Below are 21230 nucleotides of genomic sequence, written 5' to 3'. Positions count from 1 at the left end.
ATCGGTACATAGCACACTAATTCCTTCTAATTGTATTTAGCTTACCATTATTTAAATGAATTGAAATCCATCACACTAAGTGAAGTAAGCCAGAAAGAGAAAAATAAATACTATATGATATCAATTATATTTGGAATCTAAAATATGACATATGTAAATGGATATTTCTCCAAGACACAAAGATGCTCCCCCAAACACATGAAAAAAGGCTAAGCATCACTAATTATTAGAGAAATGCAAATCAAAACCACAATGAGGTATCACCTTACACCAGTCAGAATGGCCATCATCAAAAAGTCTACAAACAACAAATACTGGAGAAGGCATGGAAAAACAGGAATACTCCTACACTGTTGGTGGGAATGTAAATTGGTACAACCACTATAGGAAACAGACTACCATAAAAACTAAAAAACTATATACAGAACTACAATATGGTCCAGAAATATCACTTCTGGGCATCTGTCCTTAGAAAATCATAATTCAAAAAGATACATGCCCTGCAATGTTCATTGCAGCACTATATACAATAGCCAAGACATGGAAGCAACCTAAGTGTCCACTGACAGAAGAATAAATAAAGAAGACGTGGTACATATATATAATGGGATATTAGCCATAAAAAGAAATAATACCATTTGCAGGAACATGGATATACCTAGAGATTATCATACTAAGTGAAGTAAGTCAGGTGGAGAGAGACAAATACTAAATGAGATCACTAATATGTGGACTCTAATTAAAAAAGATAGGAAGGAGTTTATTCATAAAACAGAAATAGACTCAGATGTTGAAATCAAACTTATGGTTACCAAAGGGGAAATGTTGGGGGTAGGGATAAATTAGGTTGGGATTAACATATACACACTACTATATAAAAAATATATATATAAAATAGTAACAAGGACCTACTCTAATAGCACACGGAAATCTACTCAATACTTTGTAATAATCTATATGAGACAAGAATCTGAAAAAGAATGGATATATGTATATGTATAACTGATTCATTTTGCTGGAAACCTGAAACTAACACAACATTGTAAGTCAACCATATGCTAATAAATTTTTTTAAAAAAGAAAAAAGAAAAGAAATGCTCTTGGAATTGAGATTTAAAATAATTCCTCTTATGGTTTCTATTCTCAGTCTTGGTCAGTTGAGACCTGCTGTAGGTGGGTTCTTCCTTCCTTCCTCCCTCCTTCCCTTCCATGCAATCTGAAGCCATGAGAGTTGAAAGCAGAGAAGTAGTGTGATTTGGTTCAAAATATAAAGGAAAAACAACCCTCTGACTGCGATGTGGATAGGTAATTAGATGTAGAGGTTTGGGGGAAGAAGGGAGGCCAGTTAGAAAGCTATAGTAAGAGTGGGTAAGAGGTCATGGTAGTGTGAGAGGGGCAGCAGCAAGAAGTGGGGAGACAGCTGTGCTGGGGATGTGTTTGGAGGTGAAGCCAATGGATCTGGCTGATGGGTTGATTGTGGGATGAGATAAAGGTGGCAGCATAGCGGACAGTGGTGACATTTACCAAGATGAGGAAGACCAGGCAGAGAAGGAGCATGATGAAGAGGATCAGGAGTTTAGTTTGCAGTATCTAGTAGACATAGGGAAGGTGAGTAGCCAATGAGCTCACTGCTCTATGTTTTATAACATGAAGCCATGTGATTATGGGGTGCAGAATTATACCTCCCACCCCGGGGTGGGTTTGGGACACTTACCCAGCCAATTGGAGTATCAAATAGCTGGTATGCAGAGAGACTGGCTGCTAGCTGTTCTCAGCTTGCTCCCCCACCCCTTCTCTTCTAATCCACCATTTCTCTGGCTTATTTTTCTCTGCCTCAGGCTTTCCCCTTTTCCTCCCCTTTCCTATATTTTCCTGGTTTGTTCATCTGGTCGCAGTCCAGTTCTAAATGCTGAACCCCACCTTCCTCACAGCAGAGCTTCCTCAATCCCACCCCAGTCACTTCCTGTCCATCTACCCCCTCTACTGGGGGCACTGGGCACAGGGAAAGAGCACCGATAGGACCTGTCATAGGAATGGAGGGAAGGGTCTCAGGACCTGAGGACTTTGTGGGGTCTCCTTAGAGAAGCAGTCTGGCCCTGTTTTGCTCTATCTCATTCATTCATTCAATAAGTACTTATTTAGTATGTGCTATGTGCTGGCACTGTTTAGTATCTGGGGAAACAAATAAGGAAAATGCTGACCCTGTTCATTAGAGCTGGAGGAGGAAAGAGATAGGCTGGCCCAAAGGTGACTGCATAGGATCAGGTAAAAATCAAAATGGAGAGCTATAAGAGGGGCCATGGGCTTTTCCAGAGTATAGATCCACCAAGTCAATGCCTGGAGTCATGCTGGGAGGGCAGCTGTGCCAGAGTCTGCATGCAGGGCTCATGTTCCTGGGGGTGAGGGTGCAGCTTTTGTAGAAGAAATGGCCCAGGGAGGGACTGATAGGGAAGGCCTGTCTTCCCATAGGCCACTCCCAACAGACCTGCTTTTCTTCCCCTGCAGGCTGTGGGGCTGGGAACACATTTAGAGGGCTGACCCCATTGAGACCCTCACTGGCTCCTCCTTTCTTCTCTCCTTCCCACTCCTCCCTGAAGGGATCTACTGAGAGCCTCTGCAGTGAAAGTCTAGTAGAGGTGGCAGAGAATAGTAGGAAAGGAAGGGAGAAGGAAGCTCATCCCCACTGTGCTTGCCCCAGGCCCCTTGCCCTCAAAGACTTCCTTTGGTTGGTGTCACCTCTCTGCTCCTTGGCACCTGGGACAGCTTCTCCCTGCCCACCAGGTTGAATCTGAGCAGGTCCCGGCGGGGTTACCACATTCAGTGACATCCCTATCCCTGGACTCTTTCCTGCCTGAGTCTCCCTGCACCATGGGACCCAGCGCTTTGTTTACTTGGGCTCCATATGTGGGATCGTTCCTGTGCCCTTAGAATGCAGGTACCTTAATTTTTCCCATCACTCCTCAAATGCACATGGATCCAAGTACGAGGAGCACGTGTTTAGTGGCCATTTGTATATCTTCTTTTATGAAGTATTGGTTTAAGCCTTTTGTCCACTTTTAGTGCATTGTTTGTCTTTATTACTGAGTTGTAGAAGTTCTGATATTCTGGATAAGTGTTCTTTGTCAGATATATGTACTGTAAATGTTATTTTCCCCAGCCTGTGACTTTTAAAAATGCAGTCTTTTGATTAAGAGATGGTTTTAATTTGGATGAAGTCCAGTCTATCAATATTTTATATTTAGTGCTCTCTCTGTTCTAAGAAATCTTTGTCAATTCCAAGGTCACAAAATAATTCTCATGGGTTTTCTCCTAGAAGCTTTATAGGTTTAGCTTCAGTTTTTGTTTAGGTCTATGATCCCCCTTGGATTAATTTTATTTGGTCTATGATATTATTTAGGGATCAAGATTCTTTTTTTTCCATTGAAAAATATATTTCTTTTCTGCATTGAATTATCTTGGTACATTAAAAAAACTCAATAGACTGTGTAAATGTGTCTATTGCTGGCTTCTCTATTCTGTTTCATTGATTTGTTTGTCTCTTCTTACACTAACACCACCTGTCCTGGTTACTGTAACTTCATAGCTTTTGAGACAGTAAGTCTTTTTTTTTTTTTTGCTTTTCCTGGCTGCACCCATGGCATATGGAAGTTCCTGGGCTAGGGGTCGAACTAGAGCTGCAGCTGCTGACCTGTACCACGGCCACGGTAACACCAGATCTGAGCTGCATCTGTGACCTACACCACAGCTCATGGCAACACCGGATCCTTAACCCACTGAGGGAGGCCAGGGATTGAACCCACATCCTAATGTATACTATTTGGGTTCATTACGACTGAACTGCAATGGGAACTCCTGAGATAGTAAGTCCTGAAATCAGGTAATGTAAATCCTTCAATTTGCACTTTTATATCAAGAATTTCCCAACTGTTCATACAGCTGATTCTTGTATATTGACCTTGAATCTTTCAGTTTTAGGGGTGCTTTTAATTTTTATCTTTAAATAGATTTTTTGGAATGTAACTCACATGCCATATAATTCGCCCCCTTAAAGCACAAAATTCAATAGTTGTTAGGACATTCATAGATATATGCACACAATACCATGGGTATCTTGTAGGCTTGCTCAATTTTCTTATTGGTTCTACTAGTTTTGGGGTAGATTGGGGGTGCTTGTATGCAGTTGCAGGATCTGGAGGTGAGCAATCCTCAGTGGCTTGTAGCTGGGCTTCCCAGTGGAGTTGGCAAGGTGGTAAGTAGGCTCTGTATCCCTTTGATGTGTTTAGGGCCCTACCGACTTTTCCCCCAGCCCTTCCCCACCTCTTAGTCATGCTGCTAACCTCAGTGTTTTGGGAGGAGTGAGAAGTGCACACCTCAGTGACCCCTGAGGCTGTGGCTCAGGGGGTCAGATGACCCAGTAGGGCTTCAGAGGACAGGAACAAGCAGAGGTGGGGAGGGCCTCACCTAGAGTCTTCTGCCTGATTCAGAGCTACGAATAGAGCTAAGAACTTCCATAGTGACTGCCCTTTCCTTACATGTCTAATTGTGCCCTTGAGCCCAGCAGAGGCAGAAGACAGGGGAGCATGTGAACCCATTGGAGCCTGAGATGGGGGCTCTAGCTGGTCCTGGGGGCCTCACAGAGTTCCCTAGGTATTATAGGGATGGGTCAGCAATTCAATTCTTCTTTCCTAAGGTAATCATTGGTAATAGTTTGGCATATACACCTTTCTCTGCCTTTATACATATAATTATATATATATGTATATAAATATATATATTTTTTGGCTGCATTTGCAGCATGGGGAAGTTCCTGGGCAAGGGACTGAACCTGTGCCACAGCAGCAACCCAAGCCACGGCAGTGACAACACCAGATCCTTAACCCACTGAATCATAAGAGAACTTCTTATAATTATGTACCTTGATGGTTTTATTTACATCAATGTGATCATAATGATATTCAACTTTTCTACCTACGTATGTCTTGGATACACTTTCTCATCAGTACATATACATCAAATTAATTATTTTCAACAGTTATGTTGTATTCTATAGTATGAATGGACTGTAAACCATAGAACACCCAATTTCACCACTGGGAATATTGCCCATGACTGAATATCTTTATATACCTTTGTACCACTGGAGCCACTATTTCTGGTGTCTTGTTTTGGAGCCAGGGATTTGGCCATTTCCAGCAGAAAAGAATGGATAGCGCTTTTCCTTGGAGGGGGCTCAACTATTGGGAGCCATCCTGGTGCTTGAGTCATAACTGCCCTTATGACATCACAGGTCTCCCTCCTCTACTCTTTCTTCCCATGCCATGGCTAGAGGAAAACAGACCTGAGGGGATTTGCACCATCTACACCCAATCCATGTGGGACCAATGGTGAGTAAGAGAGAGACTGGCATACTAAGATTTTTAGGGATGTCCCCATAGTTCTTTTGGAATGAGGGGATCTTCTGACACATCTGAATACTCTGGGAAGCCCTGGAAGCTGGGGATGTGTGGATACTGAATGGAGAGGGAGGGAGAGCAGCCTCATGCTTGCCTTTCCTCTAATTGCTGATTGCAGGAGGAGGGCCAGCCTACAACAATTAAAGAACACACTAAAAAAGAGCCTCAGCAGAATGAGGGGCTAACTGCTTTATCGTCGGCATCATCACCAACCGTAAAAAAGGAGGAGGTAGGAAGAACCCTGACTTGGATGTCTCTGGTCCTTTTGTCCTAATGCTTGTGGTTACTGACTTCTGTACATTCCAGAGCTAAGAAGAAGACTAAACTCATTCTTGTCTGTCCTCTTTCCCTATTTCTTTTTTAGGCTAAACAAGAGAATATAGTTGCGACCAAGAGAGTAGATGATGCTCATAAGAAACCCAGACTGGTATGGTCCCCTACTCAGATGACACAGGGCTGGGGCTGGGAATACGGGAGCTGTGTCTGTGGGATGGATTGGCCAACATATCGGAAGCTGGGCTTAATGCTGTGTATTTGAGCATGTATACATTTGCTTGCTAATTAAGACTTAATGTTTGGAAGTCAAGAGAAGTGATGATGGGGAAGAGATAAGAGAGGAAGAACTTTATGGGGTGGGGAAACTTAATACCATGATATAGAGGAAGAGAGCAGGTTGTGGATTGGAGGTGGAGTCAAGGATGAAAGGGCAGGATTAGCAAAGGATTTTTCAGTGGGTTGGGGTCTGAAGGGAAGGGTCATGGTCTTGGTCAAGGGGGCAGACTCAGATGGAAAATGGTAACCCTTTGATTATGGTATTCTTGCCCTAGGCTGACCAAGTTGACCCATGTAAAAGTGGGTAGCCAGGACAGATACACTTCCATCTTACAGATGGGAACTCTTGAGATTTAAAGGTCAATGTGATGTATCCATTGTCCATTAACAAGAAGAGGGGCAGAGACAGGACACCTACCTGGTCTTATGGTTCCAGTCAGTGCTTGCCCAGTGCTCCTGAGGTCCAGAAGAAGGGGTGATTGTTGATAGGGCATCAGGGTCCTTTCCTGGCTCACCCGGGGCTGCAGTGGGTAGGAAATGTTCTCTAAATGTCTCCTCTTTTTTTCTTGCTAGATGCCAAGAATCCAAAATAGGTTTCCCATCACTAATCCAGAAGTGGTAAAGATCCAGGCCTGGTGGCGGGGCACCCTGGTGCGCAGGACACTGCTGCATGCAGCACTCAGAGTGTGGATCATTCAGGGCTGGTGGAGGGAGAAGCTGATGAAGCTGGAAGAGAACAGGCGGCGGGCTGTCCTGGAGACCTTCACACGGAAGGAATGGGCAGCAGTCAGGCTGCAGTCCTGGGTCCGCATGTGGCGCATCCGTCGGCGCTACTGTCGCTTGCTCAATGCAGCCCGCATCATCCAGGCCTACTGGAGGTGCCACTCCTGCGTTTCCCGGGGTTTCATTAAGGGCCACTACAGAGTCACAGCCAACCAGCTGCATCTTGAACTTGAGATCTTGCTGGGCTCAGGGCCTTGCATTGTGACTGAGTGTATTCCCCTTCCAATAAAGCAGTGAAGTGGTCTTTCCCCAGCTTCTCTCTGCCATCAGCTCCAGGAGGTTGGGGCCGATGATAGCAAATACTTAGCATCTCATATGCTAACTCTGAGGAATTTGCAGGTGTTGTCTGAGCCCCTGAGGAGGAGAAGGATTCTGAGTCCTCATCCAGACTCTGATTGATCAGCAATATCTGACATAGGCACGAAAGCTGAGGGTACAAATCTGCCACGTCACTAACTCAGGGAGCATAGTTCACATCTGGTCTATAGAGATGGTGCTTCTCCCCAGGGTTGTGTACAATGGAAGCGAGGGCGCAGGTGAGGTTGTGGTGATGCGATGGCAGCACATTTGCCAGGAATTCACTTACCTGGGTCTAGCTGCTCAGGGCCTATTCTCCCGCCTCCATAATTGAGAGGAGCCCATCCACTTCACACTCTTGATACTGGCTCCTGGTGGTTCATAAACTGACCTCTGAACACGGAGGGCAAGAAAAGACAGAAGAGGGCAGACTACAGTAGATTTAGTAAATAAGGGAACTTACAAGCCTTGTCTTGGGTGCCTCTGTTGAGTAGATCTCAGTACTTGATCTCCAGAATCTGGAAAGTTTATATAAGTGCCTTAATGGGGTTCAGCCACGTATACCATCCAGATGATCTCAAAAACACATCCTTGAAAATGCCTCCCAGTGTGGGAATGGTAGGAAGACCGTACCTTCCAAGGACAGGGGAGGGGGTGAGGGGCCTCCAATTGCCTGGGTCCAGCTTGTGGGTCAACTGGTGGTCACGATCTTTCAGTGACCTTGTCCTCTAACAGCTCCCTGAATACCTGGAGGCTGTATCTTCATACTTGTCCTTCAAGCCAGAATCTGAGCCTCAAACTGAAAATGGTTAGAGTGCACAGGCCCTGTCCTTCTGCTTCAAACTCTGTCCCTCACTCTCTGGCCCCAAATGGAGACTAGGCTTATTCTCCCTCAGATCTCGTGAGTGTGGGGTTGGGGAAAGAAGGCATTGTGCTGCTAGCCGAACCCTTTAGTGAGCTTTAGGCCCTAGGTTATCACAGACCCAGAGCTGAGAAGGTATCAGCTGTGTCTCCTTCACCCTCTCCTCAGGCCCAGTCTCTTTAAGAACAGGTTCAGGTGGAGCTGAGACCTCTGACAATCCCTTCCTATGAAGAGCTGCCATGTGGGTGAGACTGGGGCCTAGGTGATAGCAAAGGCCAATTAAGAGGTCAAGTTGGGCTGTTCTTATGCCCATCTCAGCACTGCTGTTCCATGGTCTCCTGCAAAGAGAGGAGGCTGAGGTTCTGAGTTATTCCTTCTGCAAGCTTAGAAGCCCTATGCCCAGCCCAGCTCCATCTGCTCTGTCCTGGAAAGCTGGTTCTTCAGCTCTCATTGCCCAGAGGTCTCATGGTCCACCTCTCTGCTCTGCACTGTGGCTTGAGCTCAGTGGGGCTTGAGCTGTCTTTCCTGCTTTGTCCCTCTGTGTCCTGTCCATTCGGTCCCACTCAGGTCCTGGTCTCTCACTCTTTCTCTGAAGGATTTCTGTCTCTTCCTTGCCTCCCTTTCTCTCATGATCAGTGTCTCCCGTAAAAAGCAAGGACTTTGGGGTGAGACAAAGCTAGGTCACATCGACCCTGGCTCCCCCACTCACAGCTGTGTGGCCGAGGACACATCATTTTCCCTCTCTGAGCCCCAGTTTCCTGAGCTGTGAAGTGGGGCTGATGATCCTCACCTTTCAGTATAAATGTCAGGTATAAAAATTCAGCCTCAGCAACATAAGGAAAGAAGGGTCACACCCACTAACCTTAAAAACTGGCAGCTAGGGTAAAACAGCAAATTCTGAGGTGGAGTGGAGCAGCCCAGTACAACACTGAGGTGTGCTCACCATTATTGCGGTGCTGCTGGTCCCAGGCCCTCTCAGTGGACAGAGCTAGGAAATGTTTGTGCATATATACAAGCACACTGTATCTTTCTTTTCTTTCTTTCTCTCTTTCTCTTTCTTTCTTTCTTTCCTTTCTCTCTCTCTCTCTCTCTCTCTTTCTTTCTTTCTATCATCTATCTATCTTGCTAAGTCAGAGTCTATGATGTTGGGTCCATCATAAACTACCTCTACTCTCTACCTTCATGACCACTCAGGAACCATTGTGCAAGTACCAGAGTGGGTGACAGAGAATGGCTGGCATCAACAAGCCAAGTCTGGGCTAGAAGCAGGTAGATGGACATATGGGAGTTGTGCACAAAGAGTGAAATTCTTTGTATCACATGTTAACACCCATCACTAGGGAACACTCACTACAGAACAGGCACTAAACAGTGAAGTAGACAAAATGACTTGGCTAGGTGATGAAACAGCTTGAAATCTATACACAAAAGGATGAATCTCAATCTAATCCTCAAATTACTTTATACAGAAATTAATTCAAAATGGATCACAGATATAAATGTAAATTAAACAACTATAAAATTTTAGGAGATACCATAGGAGAAAATCTTTATTACCTGGTATTGGGCACTTTGCCCAATAAAACTATAATTCATAGAAGAAAAAACTGATGAATTGGATTTCATCAAAAGTCATTAATCTTATTTAATATTTTTTGCTCCGTGGAAGATAATGCTAAGAGACTGAAAAAACATAATGGGAGAAAAGAGTTGCAAATCACATATCTGACAAAGACTTTGTATTCATAATATATAAAGAACTCTCAAAACTCATCAGTAATGAAATACAAAGACGTGGGTTTCCCACTGTGGTCTAGTGGGTTAAGAACATAAATGCATGGCTTGGGTTGCTCTGGAGATGCAGGTTCAATCCTTGGCTCAGTGCAGTGGGGTAAAAGGATCTGGTGTTGCTGCAGCTGTGGCATAGATGTGGCTCAGATACAATCCCTGGCCTCAGGAACTTTCATAGGTGCAGGTGTGGCTGTAAAATTAAAAAAAAAGACCAATTAAAAAATGACCAGACACTTGGACTGAAACCTAATTGAAGAGGATATACAGATGCTATAAAGCATATGAAAATACATTGGACATCATCATCCATGAGAGAAGTAAGGTTGGCAAACTTTTTCTCTAAAGGGCCAGATAGTAAATAGTTTAGGCTTTATGGGCTAAGAGGCAAAACTGATGATACTATATGTAGGTAGCTACATGACAAGAGAGAAAATTTTTCACAACGTTCGTATTAATGAAATTCAGAATATAATAATAATTGAATACATTTTTTTGTAATACAGATCTAATTACAAATAAGAATACAGATCTAAATACTAATAAGAATAATGTGACTTGGAGTTTCCTGGTGGCCTGGCAGTTAAGGATTCAGTGTTGTCACTGCTATGGCAAGGGTTCAGTCTCTGGCCTGGAAACTTCCACATGCCAGTGTGGGCAAAAATAATGCTTCTTTTTTAGTGAGAGGGGAATAAAGTTTAGCCCAATCAAGAAGAAGAAAGTTAGTATTTTCTACCATCAAAATTAATTGCAAATGTTGATCTGTTAATGCTTGTCTGTAATGAAAATTTACATATCTCATCTCTGAAAATGTCTTTTCGTTCATACACGTACTGTGTGAAATACCTGATGCTGCCAAATACTGATATAAATTCCTGAGCACAGGATTATAATTGAGACACTAGTCTCATCACTTGGAAGGTATCTGTAGACTTCTACAAGATTATTTTCTTGATATTTACCTTTGAGCATGTCATTACATTACAGATTAATTACCTCTAATTGAAATTCAGGTAGTTGCTCCTTAATTGCTTAAATAAAAACATTTAGAAATATGGAAACTCCTCTTGCATGAAAGTCTGAAAATTGCTCACTGCTGTAACTAGTTTGAACTCAGAGAGTATATCCACTGCAAATCTGTGTGAGAATGGTGATCTTGCTTCTTGTTTTAACTTTCGACAGCTGAGGAAGCATGTAAGGTAGCTTGACATTACTTTTGATTTATAATTACTTGTCAAAATGACTTTATTTCAGTATTAGTTTCCCATAAAAGCATTGTTCTGCTCTTAATTTCAGTTTTAATTAATTAAAAAAACGAAACCTGTTGCAAAAGCTTATTTCCAATGCTATTCAGTGTTTGATAATAATATATATTCTTACTTTGTAGGGCCGCATCTGCAGCATATGGAAGTTCCCAGGCTAGGGGTTGAATCACAGCTATAGCTGCCAGCCTATGCCATAGTCACAGCAACGTGGGGTCTGAGCCACGTCTGTGACCTATACCATAGCTCATGGCAAAGCCGGATCCCCGGCCCACTGAGTGAGGCCAGGGATCGAACTCACATCCTCATGGACATGACTTGGATTCATTTCTGCTGCACTGCAATGGAAACTCCCTGATAATAATAGTTTTTAAGGCAGTTTTCCTCATTCAGAAAAATTTCAATCTTGACCCTGAGCTTAAAATTCCTCAATAAAGTTTTATCATTGCTAAGCTATGGAACTGCTCTGCAGTTGGTAAGTCAGAGTATTTGGCTTCTATTTCTGACCACACTTCATGGAACTGATGATGGTTAAGTCAATAATGGCAAGTGAAATTTATCATTAACATTACTGGTTCAGTAACAAGATAAACTCAGATATTTTCCACAAAGTACCTACTGATGCATAATACCATGAGTAACCAAAGGCTTTAAGCACTTTTTATTTTCACAAACTTTGTAAGTTTGTTCAACTAAACTCCTTTTGTCCCATACCACACATATTTTCACCACTATCATTTTTATCACATCTTAGTAGATTCCACTTCAGTTTGTACTGAATTAATTTTTTCTCAATTTCTTCAACAAATATTCTCAACTGTATTTGTTTCATGCAGACTTCATAGGACTTAATTCTTCAGTCATTTCAAATTCAGCATGCACCCTCTGGTGAACAAAGCTGAACGGTATTAGTAACATCTGCTAGCTCATTAAGAGCCAAGGAAAGCCACTTGAAAATGGATTTCAAATGGTTGCCCTGCCTTTAATCGACTTTTGATTCTTTTCCACATGTCTTCAACTCTTCGAGCAGCCCTTCTCATTGAAAGGCTAATAGTTAAGTTTATTTTCTCTGGACACTTTTTTTTTTCAGCAGCTGCAATTAAACATGATTTCATTAACTTATCATTGGTAAACATCTTTTCTTGTTTACCTAACACATAAGCAATTTGGGAAATTACTTTGCTTGCAGAATTATTTTCATTTTTTGGAAGAAATTCTGCTGTGATAGTTCATTTAAAATTTCTAAATTTTGTGATCATTACTTTCTTGTGAGTTAGGAATATTGTGCATTGGTTGTATGATAATAAAGTTGTATAATATTGTATTCTTTTAGCACAGCTATAGTGTCATAGCATAATGAACACAATGCTTTGCCAGTTTCTTAAAAGTATTATAAAGTCCACTTTCCTCCTTTTTAAAAATTGTTTTGACATGACGGATATGCACTGGTAATAAAAAATAAGTCACAGTACAGCAACACATGTGGCACCCAAAACACCGTTTAGTTATAACTCTGCCACCATGATTTGTGGTGTGTTGTGCAGCAGTGGGAAGTGATGAATGCCACATATGGTCTTTGTCACAACTACTCTGCTCTGTCATTGTAGTGCATTGTGGCTACAGCCAACATATCAACCAATAAATATAGCTGTGTTACAATAAAACTATATTTATCAACATTGAAATGTGAATTTTATATAATTTTCATGTGTTGTATTATTCTTTCAAGTTTTTGTGAACCACTGAAAAATGTAAAAAACATTCTTTGCAGGAAGTACAAAAACAAACAGTGGGCTGGATTTGGCCCACAGGCCATAGTTTGCCAACTCAAGTCCTAAATCGATGAGCATTACATGGTGCTGAGTCCCTAAGAGGTAGAAGGTATGTGTCTCAGAACCAATATGTGGAAATGGTAGTGCACCTGTGACTACTCCTTCTCCTTATGTGTTTGGATATTTGTGCTTTCTGACCCTGCAACTTCAGGCTCCATCTCACTGGAGGTTCTAGTTTCTAGAGAGGGAGGGCAGTCATCAGGGGTCATGGTAAAACTTAAAGCTACAGCTGTGACCTGGTCACTTCAGACTCCCTTCGCCACGAGACAAGCAGTTGATAGAGTCACCACCTTGGCAGGGATAATTAATCCTGATCATGAGGAGAAGGTTCAGGGACTGCTGCTACACTATGGGGGCAGGGAAGACTATGAATGCTGCTTGGGTGATTCCCTGGAAGATCTCTTGGTGCTTTGCTGCCCAGGTGTAATGGTAAGTGAACACAATCATGACCTGAGAAGTACATGATAACCAGAGGACCAGATTCCTCAGGGATGAGGGTCTGAATCACTGCTCCACTTCAGGAAAACTTCCTTGGCCAGGATAGATGCTAGTCAAAAGTGAAGGGAGGAGTTCCCATCATGGCTCAGTGGAAATGAGTCTGAATAGAATCCATGAGGACGCAGGTTCAATCCCTGGCCTTGCTCAGTGGGTTAAGGAGCCAGCATTGCTGTGAGCTATGGTGCAAGTCGAAGATGTGGCTCAGATCTAGCATTGCTGTGGCTGTGGGGTAGGCCGGCAGCTGTAGCTCTGATTCGACCCCTAGCCTGGGAACCTCCTTATACCTTGGGTGCAGTCCTAAAAGACAAAACAAAACAAAACGAAAAAAACAGTGAGGGGAACCTAGAAAGAATGGTAGAGGAAGGGGAGAGGAGTGTGAGTAATGGCTTCAAAATGAACTATAGCATGAGGGACTGAAGTTTGTCCCTCTGACCCTTCTAAGTTTTCCCAGGAGATAAGACCAACCAGAATCTCAAAGAAGTTTTTTGTTTGTTTGTTTGTTTGTTTGTTTGTTTTAGGGCTGCATCTGAGGCATAAACAAGTTCCCAGGCTAGGGGTTGAATCAGAGCTGCAGCTGCCAGCCTACCCCACAGCCACAGCAATGCCAGATCCGAGCCACATATGCAAATTAGACCACGGCTCATGGCAGCGCCGGATCCTTAACCCACTGAGAGAGGCCAGGGACTGAACCTGCCTCCTCATGGATACTAGTCAGGTTTGTTTCTGCTGAGCCACGATGGGAATTCCTCAAAGAAGCTATTTTTAAATGGTAGAAACTTGCTATGGGAAGAAAGTATATGAATGACAGGAAGGCGTGGGCTGTAGTGAATCTGTGAATGTAGAGAATCCTCCCTTCTTACCTAATGACTCATCCCCCAGTGTTGCCACAGCTATAGTGTAGGTTGAAGCTGAGCATCAGATTCACTCCCTGGCCCGAGAATTTCCATATGCCATGGGTTTGGCCCTAAAAAAAAAAAAACAAAAAAAACCCCAACAAAACTCCAAAAGTAGAACTACCATATGATCTAGCAATCCTACTCCTGGGCATCTATCCAGAGAAAACTATAATTCAGAAAGATACATTCACTGTAATATTTATTGCAGCACTATTTACCATAGCCAAGACATGGAAGCAACCTAAATGTCCATCAATAGAAGAGATATATATATCAAATATACATACACACAATGGAATATTACTCAGCCATAAAAAGAATGAAATAATGCCATTTGCCAAAATATGGGTGGACCTAGAGATTATCATATTAAGTGAAGTAAATCAAACGTTGTATGATATCACTCATATGTGGAATCTAAAAAAAGGATACAAGTGACCTTATCTGCAGAACAGAAACAGAATCATAGACTTTGAAAATAAACCTATGGTTACAGGATGTGGGGGGGGCTGTAGACTGGGGTTTGGGACTGGCATATGCACACTGAGGTATATGGAATGACTGGCCAATGGGGATCTGCTATATTGCACAGGGAATTCTACCCAGTATTCTGTGATAATATATATGGGAAAACAATTTGAAGAAGAAAGGATGTGTGGATGTGCATAACTGAATCACTTTGTTGTACAGCAGAAATTATCACAAGCTTCTAAATCAACTATACTTCAATAAAGCTTTAAAAAATGGAAAAAAATGGAGTTCCCGTCATGGCTCAGTGGAAACAAATCTGACTAGCATCCATGAGGATGTAGGTTCGATCCCTGGCCTCGCTCAGTGGGTTAAGGATCCGGCATTGCCATGAGCTGTGGTGTACCTTGAAGACTCGGCTCAGATCCCACGTTGCTGTGGCTGTGGTGTAGGCCAGAGGCTACAGCTCCAATTCAACCCCTATCCTGGGAACCTCCATATGTCTTGGATGCAGTCCTAAAAAGACAAAATACAAAAAAAATTAAAAATGGAAAAAAATAACACAAATGAACTTATCTATGAAACAGAAACAGACTCATAGACAGAGAGAACAGACTGGTGGTTGCCAAGAGGGGATAGGTAGATGGGGGAGAGATGGACTGGGAGTTTGGGATTGGCAAATGCCAACTATTGTATATGGAATGAATAAACAACAAGGTCTTACTGTGTAGCACAGAGAACTATACTCTAAATCCTGTGATAAACCATAATGGAAAAAGAATATTAAAAAAGAATGTACATATATGTATAACTGAATCATTTTGCTATGCAGAAATTAGCAAACATTGTAAATCAACTATACTTCAAAAAACTAAATTAAAAAAATCAGTTGAAATCCCTTTAATGAATACCAGCCAGGATATAATGAGTATCAGCATACACCTTTGTGTCAATGGATTAGTATTTGGGATATTCCTCTTTGTAGCCAGAATCCTGGCCATTTAGGAAGGAAAGAAAGGATAGGTCCTCTAGGTTTTCCTTAGAAGGGGCTCAGCTGTTGGGAGCTATCCTGGTGCCTGAGTCATAGGTGCCCTTATGACATCATGGCTCTCTCCTGACTCTTCTCTTCTTGATAGAGGAGGGGCTACAAGAGAACAGACCTGAGAGCGATGGAAACATCTAGCCCCTAACCATGGGTAATTTAGTAGAGTGTGTACTGAGGAGATTTGACTATCCACCCCAGGTCCTGGGCATTTAATATTTTGTAAGAGACAGATTTACCCAAGCTTTCTGGAAGGTAGTACTTTCCCACAGTTACTTCAGGATGGGATCCCTTCTCTGTGTTTCAGATCCTAGGAAAGTCCAGGAAGCCTAGTGTGTGGATGACTTGGTACTCAGTAGTGGGGAGAGTGCCCTTACTTTCATGTTTTTCTCTCTAAACTCTGATAAGGACAGAAAATCTTCCAAACTATCATCTAAGATAACCATGAAGTTGCATTGATAGAACAGAGCTTGAAGGAGCAAAGGAGAGAAGAGGGACTCCACCCCCAACACCCTGCCCACACCACTATCACTGCCCTCCTACCCTTCCATGGGTAGGAGGATCCAGGCTGCACTGTGTTGGGGTGAGCCTTGACTTGTGACATCTCTGACTTTTGTGGTCCAGTGGAGTGATGCAAAGGTCTGTGACTGTGTAATTTATTGTCCAAAGGGAGATGCTTCAGTGAGTGAAAGGGCCACTAATCAGCATTACACCAGGACAACAGGCGTAAACCCAGGGTATGCCAGGCAAACTGGGATGAATGGCCACCAAACACAGAGCAGAAAATGAACAGGGACTGACTCCTCTTTAGTTGTCCTTTCACTATTACCTTTTTAGGCTGAGAGAGGTGAATCTAGCTAAAGTGTGTGCATTGTGCCAAGGAGGAGGGCAAAGGGTGTGAACCCAGAAAACACAGAGTTGAGAGCTACAAAGTGGGGATTGTAACGCAATCCTCTTTGTGATGCAAAGCAAAGGTAGAGGAAGACTGGGTCATGTGTGTGTGTGTGTGTGTGTACACATGCATGTATTGGTATATGTGTTAAATGGTGTTAAGTTCTTCATAAAGTGTGTGAGGTGGAGGACTCAATATTTTGATGAGGCAGAGGGGAGATGGCAGGTAGGTTTAACCTGATGTCAAAGTGAGAGGGCAGGGGTAACAAAAGATATCATTTCTCTACCAGATGAGAGGGTTCTGAAGGGAAGAGACATGGATCTCAGGTAAGTGGTCAGGTCCGGGTGAAACATGTATCCCTTTTACCTCTAGACAGAGTGTCCTTGCTCTGATGGTCACCTAGGTCCATTAAAACTGGGTGAGCTTCCAAGTACAAGTGTACCTCCTTTCTACAGAAGGAGATTCTAAAGACCCAGAAGGCAAGACGATGTTCATCAGAGAGTGGCAGAAGCAGGACACTTACTTGGTCTTTGAGGTCCTGCTGCTGTCCACACTGCTCTCCTAAATGTCAGAGAAAGGGGCCACTTCCTGCCACACCTTAGGGCCGAGATGTATGCATTTCTTAAGTGTCTCCTGTTTTCTCTTGCAAGGCCCCAAAGCGAGAGTTGCAATATCAGCAGAACAAAAGGCAGCTGTGTTCATCCAAGCTTGGTGGCGGGGCACCCTGGTGCGCCGGACGCTGCTGCATGCAGCTCTCAGAGCATGTATCATTCAGTGCTGGTGGAAACAGAAACTGGCAAAGCTGCTGGAGAAGAGGCGGCGGATGTCCCTAGAGTCCTACGCGCGACAAGAATGGGCAGTTGTTAAGCTACAATCCTGGGTCCGTATGTGGTGCATCCGCCTCCGTTACTGCCGTTTGCTCCATGCTGTCCGCATTATCCAGGTTTACTGGCGCTGGCATAGTTGCCATACCCGTGGCTTTATACAGGGCCATTACGACCTCAAAGAAAACCAACTGAATCTTCAACTTGAAATCTCTTTGGGCTCACAAGCTTGCAGAGTACAACAATGCATACCCCTTCCAATAAAGGAATGACCAGGTCTGCTATATCTGTGTCCCCTGATCTCTTTATCAGACATACTTCAAGGTCACTGAGCTAATGATGGTAAATACCTGGCATCTCATAAATCTGCCCTAAAGAAGTGGCAGGGGTTGCCTGGGGCACAGAGTGGAGGGTTCTGAGTCTAGTGCCGGATGAGCAGGGCCTCTGATCGAATAGCGATGTCTGCTATGGGCAGGAAAGTTGAGGTTGTAGGATTGCCAAGACTGCCAACTTCAGGGAGACTCCTTCACAGTGGAGTCTGTGTAAATTATGCCCCCGGATAGTTGTGCAACATGGAGGCCTATGTCATCTTTTGCTTTTTCCCCGAGTCTTTAAAAAATACTATTAAAAACTGTGGTAAATATACATAACACAAAATGTACCCTTTTAACCATTTTTGAGTAAACAGCTTTAGTAACAATGATATTCACATTGCTGTGCAACTATCACCACCATCCATCTCCAGAATTTTATCTTGGAAAACTGAAACTCTGTACTCATTGAACAATACTTCTTCATTCTCCCCTTCCCCAGCCTCTGGCAACCACTATTCTACTTTATGTCTCTCTGAATTCTATTACTCCAAATGCTTTTTATGAATTGAATCATACAATATTTGTCCTTTTGTGACCGGCTTATTTCACTTGGCATAAAGTCTTCAAGATTCAGTTGTTTTAGTGTCTCTCTCTCTCTTTCTCTTTTTTTTTTAAGGCTGCACCTGCAGCATATGGAAGTTCCCAGGGTAGGGGTCAAATCGGAGCTGCAGTTCCTGGCCTATACCACAGCCATAGCAACTTAGGATCTGAGCTGTGTCTGTGGCAGCTCATGGCATCGCCAGATCCTTAACCCACTGAAGTCAGGGATTGAATCTGCACACTCATGGAGACTAGTCGGGTTCATTTCTGCTGAGTCACAATGGGAACTCATAGAGTCTTTTTATACTAAGTCTTGTCTTTCACAGGTACAGCTTCTATTGATTTACTCTTTTCCTTTGAATGGGCCATATCTTCCCCTTTCTTTGTATGCCTTGTAATTTTGTTGTTGTTGAAAACAGGATATTTGAATCTTATAATGTGGTTATTTTAGAGAACAGGTTTTCACCCTTTCCCTAATTTTATTGTTTTTGTTGTTGGTGATGGTTTGTTGTAGAGTATCTTTGTGCTGGGGATCAGTATAAGACATAAACTTAAGGTCTTCTCTAGTCTTTCCTGAGCCTGTTCCCCAGGATGTACACATGACTTTTTTTTTTTTTTTTTGCTTTTTAGGGCCACATTTGCTGCACAGCCACACCCTACACCACAGCTACAGCAACATAGGATCCAAACTGCATCTGCGACCTATGCTACAGCTCACGCCAATACCAGACTCCTAACCCACTGAGTGAGGCCAGGATTGAACATGCTTCCTCATGGATCCTTGTCGGGTTCATTGCTCCTGAGCCATGATGGGAACTCCCACGATGACTTTTTTTAATTCCCCTAAATATGTGGTTGCTTTGCAGCATGCAGAAATTCCTTGTGGAAGTGGCCAGGGATTGAATCCATGCCACAGCAGTGACCCGAGGCATAGCACAGATGATGCCAGATCCTTAATCTGCTGAGTCACTAGGGAACGCCTATAAGTGGTTGCTTTTGAGTGTCCTGGTCCTTAAGTGTCTGGCTCCCAAAAAGTGAAAAAGAGAAAAGGGGAGGAGGAAGAAAAGGTTTCATCTCTTTAAATCCCCTAGAAGTCACAGCTGGAGCAGAAAGGTATTGCAACAATTGTGGTTGGGAATGCAACAATGGCCCCTGCCTCTGTTTCTGCACCTCCATGGTCACAAGCAGCCATCAGCAATCCAAGCACAGATCCCTGATATTTGAAGGACAAATTATTTATTGCTAACCTTGGATTCTGTAAGCTGTGCATAAATTTCTCCAGAATGCATTTATAGCTGCCTGCTATAGTGCTGGAGGCTAAGGTATCAGAGATGGATAGCCAGTACTGTGCTAAGAGCTGAAATTGACCAAAATTAACCACAATTTACTGCCTAAGCTCCTGGAAGTTATGCCTTCAAATAGACCCTAAATACTCTGCAAATAAATTGTTTGAACTAATAAACCAATTCAGTAAATTTGCAGGATACCCAACACTAAAAAAAATCAGTTGCATTTCTATATACTAAAAATAACCTGGGAGTTCCCTTCATGACTCAGCAGTTAATGAACCTGACTAGTATTCATGAGGATGAGGGTTTGATCCCTGGCCTCGCTTGGTGGGTTAAGGATCTGGTGTTGCTGCAAGCTTCAGTGTAGGTCACAGACACAGACACAGCTCAAGTCCCGTGTTGCTGTGGCTATGGCGTAGGCCAGTAGCTGCAGCTCCGATTTGACTCCTAGCCTGGGGACTTCCATATGCAGCAGGTGTGGCCTTGAAAAAATAAACAATAAAATACTTAGGAATAAATTTAACCAAGGAGGTGAAAGATCTATACATTGAAAAGTAAAGAAATGGAAGAAAATACAAATAAATGAAAAGATATTCCATGTTCAGGATTCATAAGAGTTAATATTGTTAAAATATCCTTACCACCCAAAGCAATCTATAGATTCAGTGCAATCCTTATCATAATTCCAATGGCATTTTTCACAGAAATAGATTAAAAAATCCTAAAATTTATATCTAGCCATAAAAGACCCTGAGTAGCTAAAGTATTCTTGAGGAAAAAGAACAAAGCTGGAGGCATCACATCTTATGATTTCAAATTATATTACAAAACTATAATAGTCATAACATTATGGTACTGGCATAAAAACACATAGACCATTGGGACAGAATGGAGAGCCCAGTAATAAACACATACACCTATGTATGGTGAAGTAACATTTGAAAAGGGAGCCAAGAACATTCAATTAGTAAAGGATGATCTTCAATAAATGGTGGGAAAACTGGATATCCACATGCAAAAGAATGAAACTGGATTCTTTTCTTTTTTTCTTTTTATAGGCAAGAAATAGATTTACTAAGATAGGATGCTTGTGAGAGATGCAAGCAGGAAGGCAAGGAGGCTCTGCTGGATTCTTTTCTTACACTGTATATAAAAATCAACTCAGAGTGGATCAAAGACTTAAGTGTAAGATGAAACCAAAAAACTCCTAGGAGAAACCAGGGAAAAACTGCTTGACATTGGTCTTGGCAGTGATTTTTTTTTTTTTTTCTGTATATGACATCAAAAGCACAGGCAATGAAGGCAAAAGGGGAGGAGAAGGGGAAAGTAAGTTGACACCATCTTGTGCCAGAATTGGAAGCTTCCACTCTTAGGTTTTTAACCAAGTAAAGGGCAAAACTTAGGTTCACACAAAAAACTACATAAATATACATAACAAATTAATTTGTAACCACTCCAAACTAGAAACAACTCCAAGATGCTTCAATTGGTAAAAACTCCTGGTAATATCCATACAATGGAATACCACTCAGCAATGAAAACAAATGGATACCCACAACACCACAGAGAAGTCTCAGA

At 42.7% G+C, this 21230-nt stretch overlaps 2 protein-coding genes across 2 annotated transcripts; both read left to right on the top strand.

The window, feature by feature from the left end:
• The first annotated feature begins 1295 nt into the window (after positions 1-1295).
• LOC125110581 (IQ domain-containing protein F1-like) lies at positions 1296-7025 on the top strand. The gene is made up of 5 exons (XM_047751933.1): positions 1296-1305; positions 1493-1608; positions 5572-5682; positions 5818-5880; positions 6579-7025. Exons 1-5 carry the CDS (start codon positions 1296-1298, stop codon positions 7023-7025), a joined length of 747 nt encoding a protein of 248 aa, XP_047607889.1.
• A 253-nt stretch (positions 7026-7278) lies between these two features.
• On the top strand, positions 7279-17721 carry LOC125110575 (IQ domain-containing protein F5). Its single transcript, XM_047751920.1, has 2 exons — positions 7279-7324; positions 17276-17721. Exons 1-2 carry the CDS (start codon positions 7279-7281, stop codon positions 17719-17721), a joined length of 492 nt encoding a protein of 163 aa, XP_047607876.1.
• The last annotated feature ends 3509 nt before the right edge of the window (positions 17722-21230 follow it).

This window comes from Phacochoerus africanus, chromosome 1 (assembly GCF_016906955.1).
Source record: "Phacochoerus africanus isolate WHEZ1 chromosome 1, ROS_Pafr_v1, whole genome shotgun sequence".
NCBI classification, from domain to species: Eukaryota; Metazoa; Chordata; class Mammalia; order Artiodactyla; family Suidae; genus Phacochoerus; species Phacochoerus africanus.
Note: the sequence above shows the minus strand (reverse complement) of the source record. Positions and strands in the feature narration are given on the sequence as shown.